Below are 27,857 nucleotides of genomic sequence, written 5' to 3' on the forward strand. Positions count from 1 at the left end.
TGGGTAGGAGCAAGCCCATGTAATGCTTTGTAGGCTAGCAGTAAAACCTTGAAATCAGCCCTTGCCTTAACAGGAAGTCAGTGTGTGGAGGCTATAGCACTGGAGTAATATGATCAAATAATTTTTTGAGCATGTCTGCGATACCGGAGTTGGCCACGTCCCGTTGTGAGAAATGGAATGACTATTTGATATAGAACTTATGGTTACTTCCATAACCCCGGTTCTTTGATAATAGAGTGAGATGTCTCATCGCTGCATTTCCCAGCTCGCAAGAGCGCAAGGAAGAGACATGCTTGAAAATGACCAGAGGGCGGACGAGTGGCGCCTTATAACGAGGGAGGGGCTCCCCTCATTTGCCGCTCGACCTGTCTGTCTTAGCCAGATGTTGTGTGATTGGGCCTTCCCAGTTGTGATCTGTCTATCAGCGAATCCCAATGTGAGACATCCAACTCTATTATCAGAGAATCGGGGTTACGGAAGTAACCCTAAGCTATAAGGCCCCTTGTGTTTCAGCGTAACTGTATCCTAGGGCCTTAAATCCTTAAATATAGGCATAGCTTCACCTCCAGGACCTCATTCACTTCCTATCCTTCTCTCCCTCTCCTCCATCCCTATATTGGCCAGCTGAGCCCTCACTCTCGATACCACTCTGCATGCCTGCCTGTCTGTCTGAAAGTGACGATGTTTGTGTATATGTGCGCTAGTGCTGAGCTATTTAACCAACGTTTTGGTTATTTTTATGTTTTTTTTAAGACTGTTGTCCGACATCTGTTCAATTACTTGAATTCCATTTTGTTCTTTTTTTCTGAGAGCTTAATGCACAAATCGCAAAGTTTCTCTAGAGGTAAATCAGATCCAGCGTGAACTGTGTAATGTAGTAGGGAGTTGTAGTTTCCAACAGATCAATATTTGACATAGTTGAGCGCATACAATGGGGTAATGAACTACAATGACCATAATCCATTGCACATCTACTTGTCTGGTGTTCTCTTTAACGACTGCTACGGGAGGGAGAAGATTGAGATTGTAAGGTGATGTAGAGTGCCGGTATCTCTTCCTGAAAATACATGATCTAAGTGATTTGATAGTTTGTATTCAGCAGTCATAAATGTATGCCTTATTTACTTTGAAGACTTACAAAATATGAATTTTGTCCGACAGCAGCTCTATAGAGATGAGATGATGACTTGGAATGAAATAATGAAGTCAACAAATAAGGCATACAGTGATGGTGATTAAGTGATAAGCAGTACTGGGCAGTCACTACCATCATGGGACTTGAATGCTGTAATGCAGAACAAAACAATTAATACAACTCACATAATGCATAGCGCATGTAAAGGTTACATTTAAAAATGTTATTATCCGAAAACATATTTATTTTTTTAAATTATCGAACCCGAAATCGAACCAACCTCATAAGGCACCAATCGCCCAGCGCTACCGCGCGGGAAAGTGGACCGCTGACTTATAGGTGAGGGGAATAGAAAGAAAAGTGGTCATTTGGTTTAAGAACCGGCCCAAAGTGGTGGTTCACATGATTCTAAGATAAGCTACCACATCCCTGCATATACTTATTAAAGAATGAATTGTTTTTAGTTCCCACCATAACGAATAGGAATGAGAGGGCGTTTTGGCCATAGAAAAGAACATAAGTGTTATCGTACCACTACCACTACCACTGAAGTAAGTGTCTGCCTTGCCTTATCTCTCTCTGTCTCTCTTTCATTCTCCTCTAATCCGTCTCTCGCTACAAGCCGAGGCAGTCTGCCCTGGGCGAGAGAGTGAATTGATTTTTTTTGGGGGGGGGCACCTACGTGTCTCCGGTAGAGGCTTTGGGCTGATGAGACTGAATGGGATCCAGTGCACTATTCAGTCTGCATCGCTACGGCCTGTAGACATACTCTGGGCGCTAGTCTGCTGTACTCCATGCCCTGGCTGGCTGGCTGCTAAACGAATGCTGGGGTCAACAGTCCACATGCAGTATCCCAAGAAATATACAGCACGATACATTCAAAACACACATAGGACAATCATAGAGTTACTAGAAGTGCATGTAAAAAAATAAAATTTTGTAGTACTACTGGTTTACATTTATAAATGGCCCGTGTTTGATCTATCAATGTTACTGATTGGCTGGAGAGTACACACACCTGGTTCTTCAGGTAGAGCAGGGAAAAGGATGGGAAACCAGCAGGACCGTGGTCCTTCCAGAATCGGGACTGTGTACTCCCGCTGTGTACTCCCTTGTTTAGACCGTGTCTGTTCCTTCTCTCCTCTTTTCATTTTTCAAGAAATGTATCCAAGAGTTCAGACCTGAGGGTTATTGGCACAAAGCCGGATCAGAGTTAGCCAGGTAACTTGCCTAGAAATTTGTTTTTTATTTTTCATTTGTTTATACAAAAAAACGTAGGCTTGAAATTGGCATTGTCTAAATGAATCGACAAACAAACAAAAAAGATCAAATGTTTAGCTTATTTAATTTACCCCCAAAAACAATAGTTATTCATTTTTGCGTATCAAAGTTAGATGGCTAACTAATTGATCATGCTCTGTAGTATACCCCTCTGGTTTCCCAGAACTGAAGCAGACCGCCTCGGCGGTCACTGTCGCTAGTTATGCTATACATCACTTCATTATTTACATGTATGAAACGGACGACATCATATCATATGGCGTTACAACACGGCCAGCGGCAGCAGCCGCACACTCTCGTGGTCATTAACTAGGAACATCCCGCCAGGAAGAGCTGCACGACCCGAATCAGACTGTCACACTAGTATTCATGTAACTGCTACAGCAAGCGGGTTTTTATATGTGACACGCGTGACGGCCATCATTATGAGTGATGGGCGAGGGGGGCTAATGATTGGGTGGGCTGTCGGTATCTCCTGTGTGTCTCCCATCTCCGGCACCCCTTAATGGAGATGAATGGCGACTTTTTGTGGTTTTCAAACTGTCTTTTGGTGGGGTGGACCCGGGCTTAGTTTCACTTCAGTGGGATCAGGTTTAACCCAGCTGTTCGTACGCTCCAGCCATTTAAAAGCAATTCTTCTTTTATTCTCCCCGGAGAGAGTTTGAAGAAAGCTGGCGTAATCCATGAATTCGTAGGAATTCTTTCTCTGTAAAGGATCTTGATTGAGGACCATATGTGTGTCTTGGGTGGGGGGTGAAAGTGTGTGTGTGTGTGTGTGTTCAGTGTGACTAGGTCCAACAGGGATCAAAGGGCAGCGTAGTGTTTTGATAACCTTTCACACACACACACTACTGTATTTGAGCCGAAACAACTGCTTGTCCTCATTGGCCTGTTCACCTCTAGTATACAATGGCGACATGTCAAAAGTAAACTTTTTGTAAACCATTTCCAAAAAAGTTAAATAAGACGGAAGTTTCCTCTCCTTGTAGGCTGTGACCACAGCCAAATGTCTCAGAATGGCACCCTGTTCCCTATATAGTGCACTACTTTTCGCCTGAGCCCTATGGCCCCTAGTCAAAAATAGTGAGCTACATAGGGAGTAGGGTGCCACAGACAAAATAAATGTACCTCAGACCTCATAAACCAATGGTTTGTTCAGTTTTACTTGTCTCTATATAAATCACAGTGTGTGAGACAGTGTATTGGGTTACGTTCCCGATGCGGGGACAAACATACATTACCTACATGGCCAAAATAATTCACTGTGAGAAATAAGAAGCGGAAAACTCTGTCTGAAATGGAATCCATTTATAATTTTCGCCAGGCACTAGAAAAATAGCCTCACCTGCACATCAATAGAGCGTTTAGTTTGGCCAGGCAACGATTTAGCCCAGAAGCATAAATCATTCTCTGGAATGTATTTATTTGTTATTACTTATTTATTCCGTTGTCTGTAGCTACGGTAGGATCCGATCAAAGAAATGTTATTTAAGTGAGTGGCCCACTGGTAAATAGCTGAGCAAGTTGGATTGAATTGGATGACGGTGGACATTAAAGCACGTTGTTGACCGGAGAGCTACGTCACACACTGCAACGATGAACAGCAGTCTGCGCTGTGTTAGTCATGCTCACGGTCCTAGGATCAGATAAGCAAGCCCCAAAAGTTGAACTTTTAACCTTTTTAGAAGGAGGATTAGATCTGACCCTGGACCTGTGGTTAGGGGCACCTGCTCTATTATTTAGTGCGACTGTCGGTATGACACAGGTTCCCAGCATACACACAGCGGGGATGTTAAAGGACGAGGTGTGTGTGTGTGTGTGTGTGTGTGTGTGTGTGTGTGTGTGTGTGTGTGTGTGTGTGTGTGTGTGTGTGTGTGTGTGTGTGTGTGTGTGTGTGTGTGTGTGTGTGTGTGTGTGTGTGTGTGTGTGTGTGCAATTGCAGTGTGTGTGTAAGAGAGAGTTAATTTACAGCCTTTGTCAGACCTGCATTGACCATGCTGCATCTGGGCCAGTGTGTTGTACTGGAACACTCCGCACTAAGATTTACTGTGTATGTAGACATCCCATAAATACTTGAATACATTAGGTCAACTACCACCGGTCACTATAGAGCCCTACATATCATGTCCAAATATGCATGTCAAAATGCGTTCATTAACACAAACTGACTCACTTAAAAAAAATATTTGTATGTTTATCACTTTGGTGAAGCAAAAGGTTTAATCTCAAAACAGCATTCTCACTTGACTTTATTCCCCTCTTACTACCCCTGACTTTGCTGATAACTTTTTTGTTATTGATGGAGAATGGACTTACTATCACTGTGATATGTGGTTGTCCCACCTACTGATCTTAAGATGAATGCACTTGACTGTAAGTTGCTCTGAGTAAGAGCGTCTGCTAAAGGACTCAAATGTAAACAATCTTGCCAAGGACTGCAGTGAAATGGTTAACTGGTATCCTAGCTAGCCATTCTGCTAATCTTGTCTCAGTCACTGCTTGTGGCTTAGTCATCCACCGCATACCAACCTGAGATTTTCAGCCCGTTTCAAACTCTTCGTTCTCCTCCAGAGACCAACCACGGAGGGAACAAAAAACAAACCCAGAGAGACAGTCCGGCTGAGATGGATGAGCAAGAGAGAGATTGAGAGTCAAAGAGATGGATGGAGAGAGTGGGATAGAGAGGGGGGGGTGGAGGAAGGCAGATGGATGTAGAGAGAGGGAGGGGGTAGATGGATGGAGAGCGAGGGTGGGGGGATGGATGGATGGATGGATGTATGGAGAGCGAGAAGGGGGGATGGAGGAAGGCAGATGGATGTAGAGGGGTGTGGATGAAGGCAGATGGATGGAGGAAAGCAGATGGATGGATGGAGGAAAGCAGATGGATGGATGGATGGAGAGAGGGGGTGGAGGATGGAGAGATGAAGGGGGGCAGATGGATGGAGAGAGAGGGGGTGGGGGGGCAGATGGATGGAGAGAGAGGGGTTGGGGTGGGGCAGATGAATGATGAGGAGAGGAGGGTGGGGGGGGCAGATGGATGGAGAGAGGGGGTGGGGTAGGGCAGATGGATGGATGGAGAGGGGGTGGGGGGAAGATGGATGGAGAGGGGGGTGGGGGGCAGATGGATGGAGAGGGGGGTGGGGGGCAGATGGATGGAGAGGGGGTGGGGGGCAGATGGATGGAGAGAGGGGGGGTGGGGGGCAGATGGATGGAGAGAGGGGGGTGGGGGAGCAGATGGATGGAGAGAGGGGGTGGGGAGGGCAGATGGATGGAGAGAGAGGGGGTGGGGGGCAGATGGATGAGATTTAGGAAGGTGGCTGGATGGAGAGATGGGTGGGGGAAGGCAGATGGATGGAGAGAGGGGGGTGGAGGACGGCAGATGGATGGAGAGAGAGGGGGTGGAGGACGGCAGATGGATGGAGAGAGAGGGGGTGGAGGACGGCAGATGGATGGAGAGAGAGGGGTGGAGGATGGCAGATGGATAGACAGAGAGGGGGTGGAGGACGGCAGATGGATGGAGAGAGAGGGTGGAGGATGGCAGATGGATGGAGAGAGAGGGGGTGGGGGGCAGATGGATGGAGAGAGGGAGAGGAAGGCAGATGGATGAGATGTAGGAAGGTGGCTGGATGGAGAGATGGGTGGGGGAAGGCAGATGGATGGAGAGAGGGGGGTGGAGGACGGCAGATGGATGGAGAGAGGGGGTGGAGGACGGCAGATGGATGGAGAGAGAGGGGGTGGAGGACGGCAGATGGATGGAGAGAGAGGGGTGGAGGATGGCAGATGGATGGACAGAGAGGGGGTGGAGGACGACAGATGGATGGAGAGAGAGGGGTGGAGGACGGCAGATGGATGAAGAAAGGCAGATGGATGAGATGGAGAAAAGCGGATGGAGGGAGGGGGGATTTAGGAAGGCGACTGGATGGAGAGAGATGGGGTGGGCAGATGGATGGAGAGAGGGGGGTGGAGGGAGATAGTGGGGGGGGGGCAAAGCAGATGGATGGCGAGGGCAAGAGTTCCAGGAATTGCGTTGAGGGTGATTTGCAGAGGAGCTGAAGCGTCACTCATGCAGACAGACCGGCAGAATAGTAGTGGAGCAGACAGATGACTGGACGTTGGTAGTTCCAGATGGACTGTCTGTTAGTCTGACGCCATACCGCCCCACCACTACCCCACCACAAGGCCTGGCACACAGCAACAGCCTTGGCCTATTGCCGGTACTCCTGGAGCCCTCTCTACAGCCACAAGCTAACATGGCTAACTAGCAGGTCTTGGCTGGGGGAAGATTAAGGAAGGGGTGAGTTATCCCCCATACAATACAAACCACAGTTGGGGTTGTGTAAAGGGTTGCTCTCTGTTGGAAGAGCTCTGGTTGCTCTCCTTGTTACTGAGATTATGAGATTATTACACTTGCCCGATCACGCTCATTTCCTGCTGTCAGTGAAAGATCTCTAGTGTCTAAGATCCGTAGTAGTCAGACCACCCAATATAAAGCAATCTTCTCCTGTGGGGCCCTATTTTGACAACACAAATAAGCGGTTTTCAAGTCCAATGGGTCTGTGATAGCCAACTACGAATAATAGCCGATTGTTTGGGAGTAAGCTCAAACTGTTGGCCCTAAAATGTTCTCTGTTCGATCAGGAACCGAAAGTATTTGCCTCGAGTAGTTTATGGCGTCATGGAGTCTTGTGGCATTGTTATGTACACAGTAAAAACGTTCTGTAATGTTGCACACATTGTCTGGTAACAACTTTTACTGCAGAGAAAAGGGACAGTCATAGTGCGTGACCCAACGCCATAAACCCACTGCTGGAGTTGTCATTTATTACGTCACAAATGGCACCCTAATCCCTACATAGTGCTCGACTTTTGGCCAGAGCCACGTTCTTTTGCGTAAGAACTGACCTCAAGGTTGTTACATGGAGAGCAGCTGTTCCCTTTACCAGAATCACCCCCTGACACCCCTTCAACCCGGTGAGACCCAATTTTATTAGAGCCTTAAATCTCCTCCGCACTTGAGCAGAAACATAAATAAGGAATGACTAACTTATTTCAAGCTGACAGGCTTGGACGTTGGGCCCGTCTCTCTCGCTCCCCCTACTTTAAGAGCCACTATGCTGACATCACCGGGCCTGTATGACGTGTGTGTGTGTGTGTGTGTGTGTGTGTGTGTGTGTGTGTGTGTGTGTGTGTGTGTGTGTGTGTGTGTGTGTGTGTGTGTGTGTGTGTGTGTGTGTGTGTGTGTGTGTGTGTGTGTGTGTGTGTGTGTGTGTGTGTGTGCGCGTGCGCGCGCGTCTGTGTTTTCTGAGCATGTTTGTGTGTGTAACGGCGGCGAGGCGAAGCGAGGTGAAACACGCTTGGCTGAAACTCCAGAGCCGGACAATGCAGCCTGTGTCTCTGGAAAGGACCAGCTGGAGTAGAACTTCAACTCCCCCCCTCCCATCCCGTCCCAACTTTTTTCCTTTTTTTTTTTTTTTTTTTCAAACCCTGCTTCGTTTAATTCTTCCTCTACTTCTCTATTACACTGGATCCCAGTGCTTGTTCTCCTTTCCAGGCCTCAGTTCACCTCTTACTCTGCATTTTTGTCTCTGTCTCTCTGCAGTATAGTGGGTAATCACTGGGTTCAGTACAGTAATTGGACCTGGAATTCTGTAGATCGCTGCCTGCCCCAGTTCTGTGGTGAATCTTGATAATAGGGCGTTGTTCTGTTCTGGTCTTGTTGGTGTATAGTGTGTTAGGCCCTCTTTCCACAGGAGGCAACCGGTTCTGTTGGTAGGAGTCTCCCCTGATCACTGACCTGGGATCAGATATTGTTTCATCCTCCTAATGGTTAAATGAGAAGAAATAAGGATTTCGTCTGGGTAATCTGATCCTATAGCTTTGGTTAGAGGCAACTTATTTTTCAATCTGAAGAATGGCATAGTAGAGGCCGTGCCACTTGATGGAGAAACTCTGGAACCAGGTTGCTGGGCGTGTAGGTGTGTGTGTAGGAGCATGTGACTGTGCATCTGCGTGTGCGCACGTGTATTTGCATGCGTGCCATGTTCTGCTATGGCCTTACAATCTGTGAGCCCTCATGTGGGCACCCAGTCATGTCCCCCCCCCCCTCTTCCCCCCCAACATGCCTCTCCCATTGAGCTGCTCTCCTCCCTCAGGAAGTCCCTGTCAGCATTCCTTATCCTCTGCCCATTTCTCCCCTTCCCACCTGTTCAGCGCCACACACACTATGATGGGATTTAAATTTGGATGCACACACACAATCATGCATGTACACACTTGGATGCGCAATCACACACACACACACACACACACACACACACACACACACACACACACACACACACACACACACACACACACACACACACACACACACACACACACACACACACACACACACACACACACACACACACACACACACACACACACACACACACACACACACACACACACACACACACACTTGATCCCTCTCGCTCGCTCTCTACAGATAATAATAGTTATAACTCCTTCTCTCTTCCCGTAGACAGATAGCTGTCCCTGACTCTTCCCCGCTAATTAGCCCTGTACAGCTTTAGTTTTTATATCGAAATAACCACTTGTTAATCACTTTTATAACCGGCGCTAGTCACATAAAATGCTGCCCGTATGGGTCGTCAAATGTATTGTGGGAGGCATCAAATTGGTGCTGAATTGCAGTTTTATGGCTCGGGCTGTCCGGGCCGTGATTGATACCAGTCACACTTGGGATGAGAGGGGAAGTGTGGCTTTGTTGGGCCCTTCGATACATTTTACGTAACTGTCTGTAGGACGGTGATGGAGTGAGCAGAGATTTTTTACTAGTGTTCTCATACTTCCCAATGGCTCAGCATGGGGCTAGGCTTGCAAACCAATCAGGCGAGTTTGATTTTAGGTCAGACAGAGCACAGGGTGAGCGGGATTTTCACTTTTGGGACTATGCCATTGGTTCCACCCCCCCCCTCATCCAGGTGAGCTCTATCAATCGTACCTAAAGTATTTCAAACAAAATTAGTTGGACCAATGTCTGCTTGCAACACCCAGGGTTGTGCTTCCGGTCCAGTTACAGTGAATTCCCACCTAGACAGTAAATGTGCGTTGTAACACTTATATCGACCAGTTACGTGCTCAGCAGTCCGTACAGCTCATGCCTCACATCAGCCTGTACAAATGCACTCGAACAGGTGTTCGTCCCAAATGGCACCCTATTCCCATTGCAGTGCACTACTTTTGACCAGGGTCCTTTGGGACAGGACCATGATGCAAAACACACTGGTGGTTCATTGGGACAAGGAAGTGTTGCCAGAGTGTCTCGAGGCGCCATGGTATTGCCTGTGTTTTGTGTTGAGGTGATTTCTGACTTTGTTTTGGCTGGCCGTGCCAAGCCTCCTTCCTGTTGTGTTCCTGTACTGATGGAGTCAACAGGCCTCCGAGATGGATGGAACTTTGGCTGAAGGCGTACTGTAGACACACTGAGACGTAAGCACACACACACACAAAGGAAGCGCACACACGTTTGTTTTACTATCCTTGTGAGGACTTCTGGTCCCCACAAGCGTAGTCAAACCTTAAAAACACACACACCCTATACAGTGGGGCAAAAAAGTATTTAGTCAGCCACCAATTGTGCAAGTTCTCCCACTTAAAAAGGAGAGAGGCCTGTAATTTTCATCATAGGTACACTTCAACGATGACAGACAAAATCCAGAAAATCACATTGTAGGATTTTTAATGAATTTATTTGCAAATTATGGTGGAAAATAAGTATTTGGTCAATAACAAAAGTTTATCTCAATACTTTGTTATATACCCTTTCTTGACAATGACAGAGGTGAAGACTTACAGAAAACATTTGACAAGGTTTTCACACACTGTTGCTGGTATTTTGGCCCATTTCCTCCATGCAGATCTCCTCTAGAGCAGTGATGTTTTGGGGCTGTTGCTGGGCAATACGGACTTTCAACTCCCTCCAAAGATTTTCTATGGGGTTGAGATCTGGAGACTGGCTAGGCCACTCCAGGACTTTGAAATGCTTCTTACAAAGCCACTCCTTTGTTGCCCGGGCGGTGTGTTTGGGATCATTGTCATGCTGAAAGACCCAGCCACGTTTCATCTTCAATGCCCTTGCTGGTGGAATCAAATCAAATCAAATTTATTTATATAGCCCTTCGTACATCAGCTGATATCTCAAAGTGCTGTACAGAAACCCAGCCTAAAACCCCAAACAGCAAACAATGCAGGTGTAAAAGCACGGTGGCTAGGAAAAACTCCCTAGAAAGGCCAAAACCTAGGAAGAAACCTAGAGAGGAACCGGGCTATGTGGGGTGGCCAGTCCTCTTCTGGCTGTGCCGGGTAGAGATTATAACAGAACATGACCAAGATGTTCAAATGTTCATAAATGACCAGCATGGTCAAATAACAATAAGGCAGAACAGTTGAAACTGGAGCAGCAGCACAGTCAGGTGGACTGGGGACAGCAAGGAGCCATCATGTCAGGTAGTCCTGGGGCACGGTCCTAGGGCTCAGGTCCTCCGAGAGAGAGAAAGAAAGAGAGAATTAGAGAGAGCATATGTGGGGTGGCCAGTCCTCTTCTGGCTGTGCCGGGTGGAGATTATAACAGAACGTGGCCAAGATGTTCAAATGTTCATAAATGACCAGCATGGTTGAATAATAGTAAGGCAGAACAGTTGAAACTGGAGCAGGAGCATGGCCAGGTGGACTGGGGACAGCAAGGAGTCCTCATGTCAGGTAGTCCTGGGACATGGTCCTAGGGCCCAGGCCAGTTGAAACTGGAGCAGCAGCATGGCCAGGTGGACTGGGGACAGCAAGGAGTCATCATGTCAGGTAGTCCTGGGGCATGGTCCTAGGGCTCAGGTCCTCCGAGAGAGAGAAAGAAAGAGAGAAGGAGAGAATTAGAGAACGCACACTTAGATTCACACAGGAAGGAGGTGGAAGGAGGTTTTCACTCAAAATCTCACGATACATGGCCCCATTCGTTCTTTCCTTTACACGGATCAGTCGTCCTGGTCCCTTTGCAGAAAAACAGCCCCAAAGGATGATGTTTCCACCCCCATGCTTCACAGTAGGTATGGTGTTCTTTGGATGCAACTCAGCATTCTTTGTCCTCCAAACAAGACGAGTTGAGTTTTTACCAAAAAGTTCTATTTTGGTTTCATCTGACCATATGACATTCTCCCAATCTTCTTCTGGATCACCCAAATGCTCTCTTGCAAACTTACATTTACATTACATTTAAGTCATTTAGCAGACGCTCTTATCCAGAGCGACTTCAGATGGGCCTGGACATGTACCGGCTTAGCAGGGGGACATGTCTGGCACTGCAGGATTTGAGTGAGATCTTGCGTGGAGCCCCAGATCGAGGGAGGTTATCAGTGGTCTTGTATGTCTTCCATTTCCTAATAATTGCTCCCACAGTTGATTTCATCAAACCAAGCTGCTTACCTATTGCAGATTCAGTCTTCCCAGCCTGGTGCAGGTCTACAATTTTGTTTTTTTGACAGCCATAGTGGAGTTTGGAGTGTGACTGTTTGAGGTTGTGGACAGGTGTCTTTTATACTGATAACAAGTTCAAACAGGTGCCATTAATACAGGTAATGAGTGGAGGACAGAGGAGCCTCTTAAAGAAGTTACAGGTATGTGAGAGCCATAAATCTTGCTTGTTTGTAGGTGACCAAATACTTATTTTCCACCATAATTTGCAAATAAATTCAATAAAATTCCTACAATGTGATTTTCTGGATTTTTTGGATTTTTTTTCTTCTCATTTTGTCTGTCATAGTTGAAGTGTAACTATGATGACAATTACAGGCCTCTCATCTTTTTAAGTGGGAGAACTTGCACAATTGGTGGCTGACTAAATACTTTTTCTGCCCCACTGTATTAGACAGTATAGCTGGAAAAGCATAATCCACTGTGCTCAGCTGCATCATCAAGGAAAAAATCAACAGCTTCTCCTCAGAACAGCACCGTTCACTTTATATGCTTTATTGGCTATGGACTGTTCAAGGACACGGCCAAAGTGCTTACTGTTAGCGAAGTGAAGTGACTCGTCAGAAACCTGTCACATTTTGAGTGAAAGATGGAGACATCTTTTCTGTAATTACCCTCTGCTGTTTCTCCACACACACACACACACACACACACACACACACACACACACACACACACACACACACACACACACACACACACACACACACACACACACACACACACACACACACACACACACACACTTCATTTGGCACAGGGGGCAGGAATCGTTGTAGTATACTTCAGCAGAATGGTTTTGTCCAACTCATCAGTTGCTTTAAATCTGTAAATGAGAAGCCAGCAAGACATTGCCCTTATGTGCTCTGTAAGTACATGTGAGTGTGTGTGTATATGTTAGTGTTTGCAGGCTTGCATATTACTGTGTGTTCATATGAGTGCGTTCGTGTGTGTGTGTATGTCTCGCTCTCTTTCTTTCTCTCTACTCACTCACTCACTCACTCACTCACTCACTCACTCACTCACTCACTCACTCACTCACTCACTCACTCACTCACTCACTCACTCACTCACTCACACAATTTTCTCCTGGTCTGTGTCGCCCTCTGCAGGATCCTCTGGACGTTGCGCGCTCCGTCATCGTCATCCGCTCGCTGGTGCCCGGCGGCGTGGCAGAGTGCCATGGGGGCGTGCTCCCCGGGGACCAGCTGGTGTTTGTCAACGACACCTACCTGGACACGTGCACCCTGCCCCAGGCCGTCGAGGTGCTCAAGGCCGCCCCGTCTGGAACCGTCTACTTGGGCATCTGCAAGCCATTAGTGGTATGTACCGCGGTGATGTGTCGGGGACTGGATTTAAGTAGATTTGTTACGACAGGGATAATGCACATTAAACATTTCACACTTTTATTGTTGACATTTATTTTCCCGTTTCCTTTTTGCTTTACTTTTTGTGTTCTTTTAAACTTGTTTTTTAAAAGGTGTTGGTGCTTGATGCCACATATTAGTGAAGCTATTGACTTGTGATGGAATTTTACTTTTTTATTTTTGAAGAACCTAGTTATCCAAAAGAAACATCTGTTGCAGGGGCGTGATGACCTGTTTTCAGCTCCGACAGTATATTGAGAGTGTGTAGTCTTATAGGAAATCCTGACCGTGTGTGAATGGTGCCCACCTGTATGTGTGTCTCCTTCAAGATGGAAGGAGCAGAGGAGAGGGGACACGGGGACCTGGCGCTCCGGGGGACAGAGGGACAGAGCACGGGCCGAGAGGAGAGTGTGTCCCTCTTGTTTACACACTCACACCTGCCTGTTTCCAAGGTACTGTTGTAATAGCACCACGGTAGTATGTTTACATTACAGCACTTTTTTTAAACATTACGCTCAAAGCTCTAATATCAGGATTATGATCACTACATAACAAACAGAAGGAAGTAACCCTGGCTAAGTACCCCTGGCTTTAGCTTTGATAGGCTGCCACTAGTACATAGGTATGCGAAAGTGAACGAGGCCCGGCCCTTCATTGCTCTTCGAAGCTGTTTGTCACATATCAGAAGGCTCTGATAGGAGTGATAAAACGGTCAGGTAGTCTTTTGACACCCGAGGTCACTACTGACCTGAGTGATGTTGGGTGTGTATTCGGTTGGATCGACACTACCGTTGAAAGGTTTTACAACACCTACTCATTCAAGCGTTTTTTCTTTTCTTTTAAAAAACTTTTCTACTTTGTAGAATAGTAGTGAAAACATCAACTATGAAATAACACATATGGAATCATGCGTTAAACAAATCAAAATATGTTTTAGATTTGAGATTCTTCAAAGTAGCCACCCTTTGCCTCGATGACAGCTTCGCAGACTCTTTGCATTCTCTCAACCAGCTTCATGAGGTAGTCACCTGGAATGCATTTCAATTAACAGGTGTGCCTTCTTTCCTACTTAATGCGTTTGAGCCAATCACTTGTGTTGTGTGACAAGGTGGGGGGGTATACAGAAGATGGTCTTTTACCAAATAGGGCTAAGAACGGCTCAAATAAGCAAAGAGAAGCGACAGTCCATCATTACTTTAAGACATGAAGTCAATACGGATTTCAAGAACTTTCAAAGTTTCTTGAAGTGCAGTCGCAAAAACCATCAAGTGCTATGATGAAATTGGCTCTCATGAGGACCGCTGTAGAGGATAAGTTCATTAGAGTTACCAGTCTCAGAAATTGCAGCCCAAATAAATGCGTCAGAGTTCAAGAAGCAGACACATCTCAACATCAACTATTCAGTGGAGACTGTGTGAATCAGGCCTTCATGGTCAAATTGCTGCTAAGAAACCACTACTAAAGGTCACCAATAAGAAGAGACTTGCTTGGGCCAAGAAACACGAGCAATGGACATTAGACTGGTGGAAATGTGTCTTTTGGTCTGGAATCCAAATTAGAATTATGCTTTTCATGTGACACTGTCTGTGATTTATTTAGAATTCAAGGCACACTTATCCAGCATGGTTACCACCGCATTCTGTAGCTATTTGACCAAGAAGGAGAGTGATTGAGTGCTGGATCAGATGACCTGGCCTCCACAATCCCCCTACCTCAACCCAATTGAGATGGTTTGGGATGAGTTCGGACCGCAGAGTGAAGGAAAATCAGCCAACAAGTGCTCAGCATATGTGGGAACTCCTTCAAGATTGTTGGAAAAACATTCCAGGTGAAGCTGGTTGAGAGAATGCTAAGCGTGTGCAAAGCTGTCATCAAGGCAAAGGGTGGCTATTTGAATCTCAAATATAAAATAGATTTTGATTTGTTTCATTATTGGTTACTACATGATTCCAAATGTGTTATTTCATAGTTTTGATGTCTTCACTATTATTCTACAATGTAGAAAATAGTAAAATAAAGAAAACCCCTTGAATGAGTAGGTGTTCTAAAATGTTTAGTGGTAGTGTAGATCTATGCAGTGGTTGGTCAAACAGGTTGTTCTTGAAGCATATTTTGTAACCACTTAATACCACCTTCACCCTTCTATTCCTTAAAGATTTGGCCCAATTCAATCTTTTGCAGTTGAATTGAAATTTGTATCTTGTATCATAGATATGAAAAACATCACACCCGCATGCCTTCCCTCTTGCTAACATTGTCATTGGATATTGACACAATTGTGTGTGTGTGTCCAGGGCTTTGCTGATGGCTCCATCCTCCCGGAGGATCTTGGACAGGAAGAGGACGAACCCGAGCTGATCCTGGACGGTAGCTTCCCTCGCTACACCTCACCTTTGACCCCTGCCTTGACCCTTAACCCCACCCCCACATTGACCACTAGGAGCCTTAACCCCACCCCCACTCCCACCTTGACGCCCAGCCCAAATGGAGAGGAGAGGGAGATGGCTGTGGATGATGAAGAGGAGGATGGAGTGGAGGATAGGGAGGGGCAGGTGGTGGACCCCTACCCCAGAAAACCACCACCTTCGTGGGGAGAGTGGGCGAGAGACAACGGAGGCCCCGTCCCGCCGGCCTCTGTCCACTCTGGAGCTCAGGAAAAGGTGAGTGCGCCACTGTGTTGTGCGCTGGCAAGTCAGGCGAGAGATGCCTGGCTTCCACCTCTAGATCTATGCCAACAAGGTACTGCTGTAACACACCTGACTCCACTCATCTCATGCAGTCTTCAAGACCACTGTTACTGTTGAATCAGTATTATATTCCGAAGTAAAATGCTTCACCTCACAGTGCGTCCCGTTTATTATTTAGGTAAGTGTGTCTGGGGACAGGATAATATAATTTAGTCTTGCCCTCCTAACAGGTGGAGGAGATGTCCAATCCAGACCTGCAGCCCAGAGCCCTTCTTGACCAGCTCTCTCTGGGTCAGTCTGTGGACTCCTGGGTGGAGACGGGTGGGGATAGTGAGGCAGACTCAGACTCCAGGAACGGAGGATCAGAACTCACCCTGACTGACACGGACACCGAGTCAGTATCTCACTCACTCACTCACTCACTCACTCACTCACTCACTCACTCACTCACTCACTCACTCACTCACTCACTCACTCACTCACTCACTCACTCACACACGTATTTACCCACAACAATTGATTTCTACAAAAATGTGGGTGTGAAGTTGAACCAATACTGCGGGTGTTTCCAAAAATACCAGAAATAATATAATTTCATAATAATAATAATCTGCGCCAATTAGACACTTCAGTAAACTGCCTTGTGTGTTCAGTGACGTCATATCTCGTCTTGAGTGGGTTGTGTAAGATTTACATGTATCTTTGAGGTAATCGATTAGTTTACTTTCTTTTCATCTGATAAATTGGTCTGCAGATCCTGGCTCTTTAGTGGGCTTAGCGCCCCCTCTGCTGGTGAACAGGGGGTATGGCAGGCAATGACCCCAGTGATACTTCCTTATACATAAAAATAAATAAAAATAACTACGCAAGGCGGTTAAGAACAAAACCCTCCTCTAAACCGGACGACACTGGGCTAATTGTGCGCAGCCCTGTGGGACACAGCCCAGGATCAAACCAGGGTCTGTAGTGACGCCTCTTAGCACTGAGATGCAGTGCCTTAGACCGCGGCGCCACTCTGGAGGACAGTCATGATTCAATCATGCATGCATCTGAGCCATGATCAAGATAAGAATACAGAATATCCTGAATGCAGAATAGGAGATGGTTTCCTACGCCAGATTTTTTTTTAAATGTGTGTGTAGCCAATGTGAAATGGCTAGGTAGTTTAGCGATGCACGCTTGTACCGGTCAATCTATGCTGTCACCTTCTCCGAGACCTTGAATTAGTTGTTTCACTTGCTTTTGTGGAGTGACCGGTAACAATGCTTTGTTGGTGCTGGTTGCCAATGTGTTCAGGAGGTCCCTGGTTCCAGCCCGAGGTGGGTCTAGGAGTGGGACCTTTGCTAACTTATTTTTCTATTTTTCGGGTCCCTCTTCATGGGAACAAAAATAAACGTTGATTTTACAGCTTTTTCTTTTGTTACATGTACATTCTAGACATATTTTTAAGTACATGGACCTTTTATTTATTGGTATACATTTTACATAGCAAGAATAAAGTCATTTGATATACAGTGCCTTCGGGAAGTATTCAGACCCTTGACTTTTTCCACGTTTTCTTACATTACAGCCTTATTCTAAAATTGATTAAATATAAACATTTTCTCAGCAATCTACACACAATACCCCACAATGAAAAAGCAAAAAAAGGGGATTTGAATTCTTTCCTAATGTATTAAAAACAAAAAACATACCTTATTTCCATAAGTATTCATGTGAGACTCGAAATTGGGCTCGGGGGCATCTTGTTTCCATTGATCATCCTTGAGATGTTTCTACAACTTGGTGGTGGTATATTCAATTGATTGGACATGATTTGGAGAGGTGCACACCTGTCTATAGAAGGTCCCACAGTTGACAGTGCATGTCAGAGCAAAAACCAAGCCTTGAGGCTGAAGGAATTGTCTGTAGAGCTCCAAGACAGGATTGTGTTAAGGCACAGATCTGGGGAAGGGTACCAAAACATTGTTTCAGCATTGAAAGTCCCCAAGAATGTAGTGGCCTCCATCATTCTACAATCCAAGAAGTTTGGAACCTCAAACTCTTCCTAGTGCTGGCCACCTGGCCAAACGGAGCAATCGGGGAAGAAGGGCATTGGTCAGGGAGGTGACCAAGAACCCGATGGTCACTCTGACAGAGCTCCAGAGTTCCTCTGTGGAGATGGGAGAAGAAGGACCGCCATCTCTGGTAGAGCATGGCGCTTGTAACGCCAGGGTAGTGGGTTCGATTCCCGGGACCACCCATACGTAGAATGTATGCACACATGACTGTAAGTCGCTTTGGATAAAAGCGTCCGCTAAATGGCATTTATTATTATTATTATTATCTCTGCAGGACTCCAGCAATCAGGCCTTTATGGTAGTGGTCAGACAGAGAACACTCTTCAGTAAAAGGCTCATGACAACCTGCTTAATTTGCCAAAATCAAATCAAATTGTATTAGTCACATACACATATTTAGCAGATGTTATTGCGGGTGTAGTGTAATGCTTGTTTTCCTAGCTCCAGCAGTGCAGTAGTAAGAAGGTTCACCTTCCAACAGGACAACGACCCTAAGCACACAGCCAAGACAACACAGGAGTGGCTTCGGGACAAGTCTCTGAATGTCCTTGAGTGGCCCTTCCAGAGCCCGGACTTGAACCCGATCGAATATCTCTGGAGAGACCTGAAAATAGCTGTGCAGTGACGCTCTCCATCCAACCTGACCGAGCTTGAGAGTCTCTGCAGAGAAGAATGGGAGAAACTCCCCAAATACAGATGTGCCAAGCTTGTGGCTTCATACCCAAGAAGACTTGAGGCTGTAATCGCTGCCAAAGGTGCTTCAACAAAGTACTGATTAAAGAATCTGAATACGTATGTAAATATCATATTTCCATTAATTTTTTTATACATTTGCAAACAAGTTCCAAACCCCTGTTTTTGCTTTGTCATTATGGGGTGTTGTGTGTAGATAGCGGGAAAAAGCTGTAACGTAAAATGTGCAAACGGTCAAGGCGTCTGAATACCTTCTGAATGCAACGTAGCTGTTCCATAATACAGTATATATATGCACTGCTAAACATTCTGTATCTGCAACTGACTCTGTAAACCTCCAATTGTCTTCCGATATCCCTCCCGCGAAATCATCCCAAAAGACGGGTGTCCCCGACGAAACACAAAACAAATGGTAAAGCAAAAAAAAAAAAAACATAGATATAGAGGAATAAATTAGATAGTACTGAGGACAATAAGATGGGGAATATAAACAGATGCCCATAAACCCGGTGGCTAATGTGCGCTCCTTTGGGTCCCTCTGACCAGGATTGGGAAATGCTGGGATAGGAAAAATCGGGGACACCAAATTTGCATTCAGCTGTACAGCCCTAACAAATCAGACACACAATTCTTCTGAACCTTTACTTATGAATTTGTTCCACCTTTTTAGGTGCAAACTTTCCGCAGTAGTCGAGCTTTGGCCCGACACGTCACGAGGTTTCTAACACTACATAAAAAAACAGAATAAATTTGTGGTTTGATCTCCGCAAAGCGTTCGCAACCACAAAGCCCTTTCAAATCCCTCTCAGCCTAATTTCACAGTGCAGGATCAAGTACGAAGCCGATATCGCGGTCTTGAGCAGTTCCTTTTTTAATTTCTCTCCTCGTCCGATTTCTATTAAACCAAAAAGAGCCCAAAGGAAGTTTGACTTCTCCTCACACCCAAAACAGCCTCATTCATACACAGACGGGTTTTTGACTTGCCAGGTGAGATGAATATCGAATTCATTAATCAGCATTTATCAGCCGATACAATATGTATTGCGAGTCTCACAATTTCGATTCGATACTGCGATTTGATGTTAAAAGCATATTGCTCAGTATATCTGCTGCAGAAAGATGAGAGCGCATGAAAAAAATAGTTTTGAACTATTTCTAAAGATTGAGGCCAGTGCTACCGGTTGCTAAGTCACATGGGCAATTCCACTTTGTATCTGCACAGTTCTTCCTCTAAACGTGTTTTTGTCAACTTTTCTGTGGAAATTGTTCAAAGTAGTCCCTGTGCATCGAGTTCTATGGGTTGTTCAACTTTGAAGTCCACTTTTTTTCCCCCCACATTTTTTAAAAGGGATTCTTCATGATTTTATACTTCGCCAGAGTCAGACGGTGGATAAAAAAATGCTTTATGTCTCTGCGTGCAGTTTGAAGGAAGCTGTTAACTGGCGTCAGCGCAATGACTGGAAGTGTACGATATCTGCTAATTAACATTGGCACGCAAAACTTCCTGACTTCCTTCATACTGGACGCCGAGACATAAAAATGATATGCACGGGTTCACCTGTCTCTAGGGAAGTAGACAACGGGCTTAAATGACAACATTCCGAAGTATCCCTTTTGAAGTGAAAACTGTCTCGCAGCATAATTCCATTATCGTGGAATTGCCCGTATCCTAATGCGTTACATACGGTATCTTACTCATATGCACACCTACAACTTCAAAACGTAAAATAACAATGTATTGCGTTAAACACACAAACACATTTCTGGGACAATATAATGATTGATGACCTAATGGTTGATTTGGTCTCCTGTAGCTCGGTGCGTTTGGTTGACTCGGAGAGGAGGAAGAGGAGGGGCCAGGGTGGAGGAGGACAACACAGGTAGGAGAACACAGCACATCTGTAGAGCCAGATTAAATTCCATTCATTCACATTCTACATTCACCCTTGAAACCTTTATTGTATGTAATGTATGCCGTTCGAGGTTAAGAGACCTTGCAGTGGTCAGCGGGAAGCAGGCGGCGTGCAGATACAGGAAAATAGAACATACAGAGTTAGTGGTCGACAACATTTTGCGTGTTTTGCTCTTAGTGATCTACCTGAGAGGGAGGAAGGAGAGGGAGAGGAAACCCCTGCGTTCAGCCACTGGGGACCCCCACGCAGGTGAGTGTCTCTGCTGTGTTACAGACCGCGTCTTTTCAATGAGAACCTGGGCAGATGCTCTTTAGCAGAGGCGTAACGGTTCACTTAAAATGGGTAGTTTTAGATCATGGGTGTGCCTGGTTTTGGACGAGCAGAATTCGAAACCGTGCTGTATTCACCAATATTGTCACACCTGTGTCGATCTCCCCTCAGCAATGTAGAATGAACTGTGACTGGACGAAATCCTGCGTCTGTCATTATTATGGATTATAAAATGCCGCTAGTTTGGGGTTTCTGCCTGCATTATCTTGGAAACCCGTAACTAAAATATCCTGTAATTACGTCAGATGCTTAAGTTCACAAGGGAGACTCATTAGAAAAGATACTAAGAAGCAGGAAGCGGAGCGGTAGACCCCCCCCTCCCCTCTTTGCAAGTCCCGCACAAGCCTATGGGCCAAATGATAATGTGAGGTTGTCCAATATCGTGGATATCGTCTTAGGTAAATTAGGTGATGAACGAGGTAATTATCAATAAAACCTCACAATACGCTGCAGAGCATTTGATTTGGTTGCTGGGGGACCAGCTTCTCTTAAACCACTGACTACTAACTACGTGCCGTTTTCAAAGGATTGTCCGATTTTTATTCCATGCAAAACAATTGTGACCATTTTAGGTCCATCAGTTATACAGCATGTAACTCTGTTTTTCATGATCAGTAAACATCAATTGGTCATTTATTTTCAGATACGTGATGGTAGCCTATCCATTTGGCACATGGCATGTAGCTAGCCAGCTAAGCAAACAGCATGTCATTTAGCTTTTGATAAGAGCTTGATCGGCAAGTCCTCGTCCTGGTGAAGTTTTCAGTCGGAATACTGTCATCACCACTAATATACTGTTGGTCCCATGTTTCATGAGCTCAAATAAAAGACCCCAGAAATGTTCCATTTGCACAAAATGCTTATTTCTCTCAAATTGTGTGCACAAATTTGTTTGTAGCCCTGGTGAGCCCTAGTGAGCATTTCTCCTTTGCCAAGATAATCCATTCACCTGACAGGTGTGGCATATCAAGAAGCTGATTTAAACAGCATGGTAATTACACAGGTGCACCTTGTGCCGGGGACAATAAAAGGCCACTCTCAAATGTGCAGTTTTGTCACAACACAATTCCACAGATGTCTCAAGTTGAGGGAGCATGGCATTGGCATGCTGACTGCAGGAATGTTCACCAGAGCTGTAGCCAGAGAATTGAATGTTAATTTCTCTACCAACGTACTTTTAGAGAATTTGGCACTATGTCAAACTGGCGTCGCAACCGCAGACCACGTGTAACCACACCAGCCCAGGACCTCCACATCCTGCTTCTTCACATGTGCGATTGTCTGAGACTAGCCACCCGGACAGCTGATGATACTGTGTGTAAAAAAATAATAATTTAAAAGCGTGTGGGGAAAAAATGAATTCTGATTGACTGGGCCTTGCTCTCCAATTGACTGATTTTCTTATATGAACTGTAAAGCCATCTAGTTTATTATCTCCTGGAAGTTAGTTTAACTAGCCATATTGAAGTGATCTGTTATTACGGAGCTACCCATTTTGACATAGTCCAAGCAATCGTGATGAAACACTCTTTAAAAACAATATTGAAAAGGGAATAACGTTAACCAACTTTGCTAGGTAGGCCTACGTTGGTTGGGGAACAAAAGTACATTAGGTCTAGTACTAGGATTGGACAACTGTATAGTTTCTACCGGAAGCTTGCAAAGTAAACCTTGTCAACTAATAGTACATCGGCAAATGCGTCCTAATGTTGCTTGACAGGCAGAGCCCACAAAGCATGAGAAATTAGCCTAAACCGCTCAAACTTGTCAGAGGTATAGGTAACTTTTATTTTATATCACTCAAATATCCAATTAATGGAGGCCAATATTTGAGCAGTATGGTCAGACTACTTGTATCCACTCTACAGGTAAATCAGCAATTGGCCACCAGGTGTCACAAAAGCAAATAAACGGATATTCCACACAAAGTCTAATAACCGTTTCCAAAATGTCTACACATAAATAAGCATTTTCCATACATTTTCCATTATAATTCAACCATAAATCATCAAAACTAAGTGTTAGTACATTTAGCTATTCTTATACATAATAGGGTAACACTTTACATGACGCTGTGTCATAACACGTGATTTCACAGTCATAACCATGTCATATGTCGTAACAGGTCATATAACCCTGTTATAAAATGGTCATGACACCATCATGATCCATATATTTAGACTATCCTGTCACACAGTGCCATATTTTATGGCTGGTTATGACCCCTCCATAAGTGTCAACTCATATTTGTTCAAGTTAAGTTTCTCAATTCCTTTTGTTGTGGTAATGAATTGTTTAGTCGTGTTTTTTTCTCATCCTATTTTAAACCACTTGTAGAAAATACGCTGTACGACACTGTCATGACGCGTTACGACCATCCTGTGTCACTTTACTTGGACTAAGAAAGTACAGTTGATGACTGTCAAGAAGCATTATGAACATCATATTCATATAAGGCAGATAGGCCTATCACATACACGCCCTCATGTCAGTCATCAGTCCTGCTCCTGAAATCTGTTCCTGCATTCATCCCCCCCAAAATTGATGTATTTAACATGAACATACTGTTGACAAGTAGGCTACGGTGTAATGGAATGTTTTGCCTTGTGTGGTAGGTTTTGTGTAGTTTTGACACTTGTGTAGGTGTCATAACCAGCCATAACATGACACAAAATATGTCACAGGTCTAAATATAATGGTCATGACCCCATATTATGACAGGTTGTCAGCTGTTATGACATGGTTATGACCCGCATATGACAGGTTGTCAGCTGTTATGACATGGTTATGACCCGCATATGACAGGTTGTCAGCTGTTATGACGTGGTTATGACCCGCATATGACAGGTTGTCAGCTGTTATGACGTGGTTATGACCCGCATATGACAGGTTGTCAGCTGTTATGACGTGGTTATGACCCGCATATGACAGGTTGTCAGCTGTTATGACGTGGTTATGACCCGCATATGACAGGTTGTCAGCTGTTATGACGTGGTTATGACCCGCATATGACAGGTTGTCAGCTGTTATGACGTGGTTATGACCCGCATATGACAGGTTGTCAGCTGTTATGACGTGGTTATGACCCGCATATGACAGGTTGTCAGCTGTTATGACATGGTTATGACCCCCATATGACACGTTGTCAGCTGTTATGACCCCCATATGACAGGTTGTCAGCTGTTATGACGTGGTTATGACCCCCATATGACAGGTTGTCAGCTGTTATGACCCCCATATGACAGGTTGTCAGCTGTTATGACCCCCATATGACAGGTTGTCAGCTGTTATGACATGGTTATGACCCCCATATGACAGGTTGTCAGCTGTTATGATGTGGTTATGACCCCCATATGACAGGTTGTCAGCTGTTATGACGTGGTTATGATGCCAGACGTGAAGTAAATGCATTACCCAAATGGCTCTAAACGTGATATGTGACGTGATATGAGCTGACCCCTGCCCCCCCCTACCAGACAGTGGGCTAGCCATTCATCAAAATGGAAGAACACTGAAGATCTATTCGAATCCTCAGTTTATAAAGGAGGTAGCTTGACTTGTGACGCTATCTATTTAGACTGGCGCTCACACGCAAACAACTCTGCAAACAAATGTTACAGCTTACTTATTGAAGCTAGTATGTGATTTATATCACAGTTAAAGGAGAAGTCAAACTCAAGGTCTCTAGTAGGGTACCTCCGTGTGTGTGTGTGTACCGTGTACGCCTCTTCCATGGAGAATTCTTGCCACTTGACTCGAACCTATTAAATGGCCTTTTCTTCTTTGTTTTTTGTACAAAATGAATGTAGGCAAGGTTGCCCGAGTGATCGAGATCACAGGCTTGGTGTGTTTGTGTGCATAGGCTTGTATTTGTGTGTGCTTGCCCTCGATTGTTTGTACTTACTGTGCCCACGTGCTTCAAGGGTGGAGGTGTGGCAGGAGGAGGGAGAGTCCCTTGGCATAAGCATTGTGGGCGGGCACAGCGTCATCAAGAGACTGAAGAATGGAGAGGAACTCAAGGGCATCTTCATCAAACAGGTGACGCCGTTCTCCCCACCCCTCCCTCCGCCTTTTTTTAAGCCTAAAGCTATTCAGTGATTTGTGAAGCTGTGTAACAAAAGAATAATGGGAACCCTCTGTGTTTAAAAAAATAAATACAAATGTAATCCCAGAATGTAGCTTTACGTCGGTGTACAGATGCAGATATTTATTTTGAACTTGTCTCCCTGTATGTTTTGGAGAAAACATTGATGAATGAATTAAATGAACAGGTACTGCCGGAGAGCCCAGCGGGACGCACTTGCGTGCTGAAGACCGGAGACAAGATATTGCAGGTGAGGAGGGGAGAACGTTATGACAGCGCTAAAGCAGTGACACTGCAATGATACAGGAAAGCTAATTCAACACTGTAGCAACGGTAGTGGAACACCACATGTCAATGCTACAGAAATGTAAATGAGGCGTCACAGCGATTCCGGACAGGTTGGTGTGACCTCTGTTTGTATCCTCTCGCTCTCTCCCTCTGTCTCTGTCGTGGTCTTTCTCTCTGTCGTGGTCTTTCTCTTTCTCTCTGTCGTGGTCTTTCTCTTTCTCCCTCTGTCGTGGTCTTTCTCTTTCTCCCTCTGTCGTGGTCTTTATCTTTCTCCCTCTGTCGTGGTCTTTCTCTTTCTCCCTCTGTCGTGGTCTTTCTCTTTCTCCCTCTGTCGTGGTCTTTCTCTCTCTCTCTCTGTCGTGGTCTTTCTCTCTCTCTCTCTGTCGTGGTCTTTCTCTCTCTCTCTCTGTCGTGGTCTTTCTCTCTCTCTCTCTGTCGTGGTCTTTCTCTCTCTCTCTCTGTCTTTCTCTTTCTCTCTCTCTCTGTCTTTCTCTTTCTCTCTCTCTGTCTTTCTCTTTCTTTCTCTCTCTCTGTCTTTCTCTCTCTCTCTCTGTCTTTCTCTCTCTCTCTCTGTCGTGGTCTTTCTCTCTCTCTGTCGTGGTCTTTCTCTTTCTCTCTCTCTGTCGTGGTCTTTCTCTTTCTCTCTCTCTGTCGTGGTCTTTCTCTCTCTCTCTCTCTGTCGTGGTCTTTCTCTCTCTCTCTCTCTGTCGTGGTCTTTCTCTCTCTCTCTCTCTGTCGTGGTCTTTCTCTCTCTCTCTCTCTGTCGTGGTCTTTCTCTCTCTCTCTCTCTGTCGTGGTCTATCTCTCTCTCTCTCTCTGTCGTGGTCTTTCTCTCTCTCTCTCTGTCGTGGTCTTTCTCTCTCTCTCTCTGTCGTGGTCTTTCTCTCTCTCTCTCTCTGTCGTGGTCTTTCTCTCTCTCTCTCTCTGTCGTGGTCTTTCTCTCTCTCTCTCTCTGTCGTGGTCTTTCTCTTTCTGTCGTGGTCTTTCTCTTTCTGTCGTGGTCTTTCTCTTTCTGTCGTGGTCTTTCTCTTTCTGTCGTGGTCTTTCTCTCGTGGTCTTTCTCTCGTGGTCTTTCTCTTTCTCTCGTGGTCTTTCTCTTTCTCTCTCTTTCTGTCGTGGTCTTTCTCTTTCTCTCTCTCGGTGTCGTGGTCTTTCTCTCGCTCTCTGTTGTGGTTTTCTCTCTGTCGTGTTTTTCTCTCTTGCCCATTTATTTTATTTTTCAATACCCTTCCACTTTCCATCTATTTCCTCACCCCTCTTTATCTCATGCTTTCCCTTTTTATTTCTATGTTATCTGTCCTTCCTTCTCCCTCTCTCCTTCTCCCCCTCTCTGTGTGTGCGTGCATGTGTCAGGTATCAGGTGTGGACCTCCAGAATGCCAGCCATGAGGATGCGGTCCAGGCCATCAAGGCAGCTCCCAGTCCCGTGGTCTTCATCGTCCAGAGCCTCACTGCCACGCCGCGGGTAAACACACCACACACACACACACACACACGTCTGTGTGCACCCACATAGGTACGCACGCACACACAGGAGCACAACCCGAATATATATACTTTATGTCCCTCTGATGCTCAGTTGGTTGTCTTTTGGAAAGGCAGAGGTACCCATGCCCCCTTCTTTGCCTTAGAGAATTGGTTTGGTGGAGCTCACCAAGTTTCCTCTCCCTCTCTTGTAGGTTATACTTTCTGGCAGAATGTCTGGTAGTTGGTTTGTTATTTTGGGCTGGTGCTTGGTGTCTTATCTAAGCATGAATGGAGTTTGACTCTCTTTCTTTGTGCCTTTGTGTGTGTGTGTGTGTGTGTGTGTGTGTGTGTGTGTGTGTGTGTGTGTGTGTGTGTGTGTGTGTGTGTGTGTGTGTGTGTGTGTGTGTGTGTGTGTGTGTGTGTGTGTGCGCGCGCACCTATGTCTGCATGTCTTTCTCTTTCCAGCCTGTCTCGCTAACCGCGCCCAGTTACAACAAACACAAGGCAAAGAGGAGAGTCATGCCGGTAAGCAGCCCCCACTTTCTGACAAAGTTTTTCTGGTGGTGGAAATGTGGCGGGCTTGGTTATAACTTCTTCTGTTGTCTGTCCCTTTATGTTACCAGGACATAGAAACCCTAAACTCTGTCGTGTGTGTGTGAGACCCATTTCTGGAATTACAATTATTATATTTTTTTTACTGTTGATGTCTTTGCTTTAGCAACAGTGACCTTGTCATTCATGCTAATAAAGTTTGAGGTTGAGAGGAGGAGAGTTTCGACACTGCAACCCAGCTTCAGGAAATGCCTGATCTCAATCGAGAGCCAATCAAGTCTCATCACTCTATAAGTGCCCGAGTGAGACGAGCTTGATTACGACACTGTCAGCCGGCAATGAATTGAAACCTTAATCATTTGGCATTAACAGACCCAGCTTTGATTTCTATTAGCGTCACGTCCGTCTCTGGAGGACGAAGGACTGTTAAACACAAGGAGGAAGGCGTTTTAATTATATCCAGATACTCTGAT

General features: G+C 45.5%; 1 protein-coding gene across 5 annotated transcripts in view; it reads left to right on the forward strand.

The window, feature by feature from the left end:
• The window catches only part of LOC123997391 (inaD-like protein), a 144,115-nt gene that overhangs the window by 37,903 nt on the left and 78,355 nt on the right, over positions 1-27,857 (forward strand). For 3 of the 5 annotated variants that reach the window (XM_046301563.1, XM_046301566.1, XM_046301564.1), the window contains 10 exons: positions 13,057-13,266; positions 13,641-13,763; positions 15,606-15,971; positions 16,229-16,392; positions 20,566-20,631; positions 20,842-20,913; positions 24,918-25,032; positions 25,266-25,328; positions 26,720-26,830; positions 27,298-27,357. In XM_046301563.1, the coding sequence (XP_046157519.1) occupies positions 13,057-13,266; positions 13,641-13,763; positions 15,606-15,971; positions 16,229-16,392; positions 20,566-20,631; positions 20,842-20,913; positions 24,918-25,032; positions 25,266-25,328; positions 26,720-26,830; positions 27,298-27,357 (1,350 nt within the window). The remainder of the gene's footprint in view (positions 1-13,056; positions 13,267-13,640; positions 13,764-15,605; positions 15,972-16,228; positions 16,393-20,565; positions 20,632-20,841; positions 20,914-24,917; positions 25,033-25,265; positions 25,329-26,719; positions 26,831-27,297; positions 27,358-27,857) is intronic. The other 2 variants (XM_046301565.1, XM_046301567.1) reach the window with 1 other exon arrangement.

This window comes from Oncorhynchus gorbuscha, linkage group LG15, assembly GCF_021184085.1.
Source record: "Oncorhynchus gorbuscha isolate QuinsamMale2020 ecotype Even-year linkage group LG15, OgorEven_v1.0, whole genome shotgun sequence".
NCBI lineage: Eukaryota > Metazoa > Chordata > Actinopteri > Salmoniformes > Salmonidae > Oncorhynchus > Oncorhynchus gorbuscha.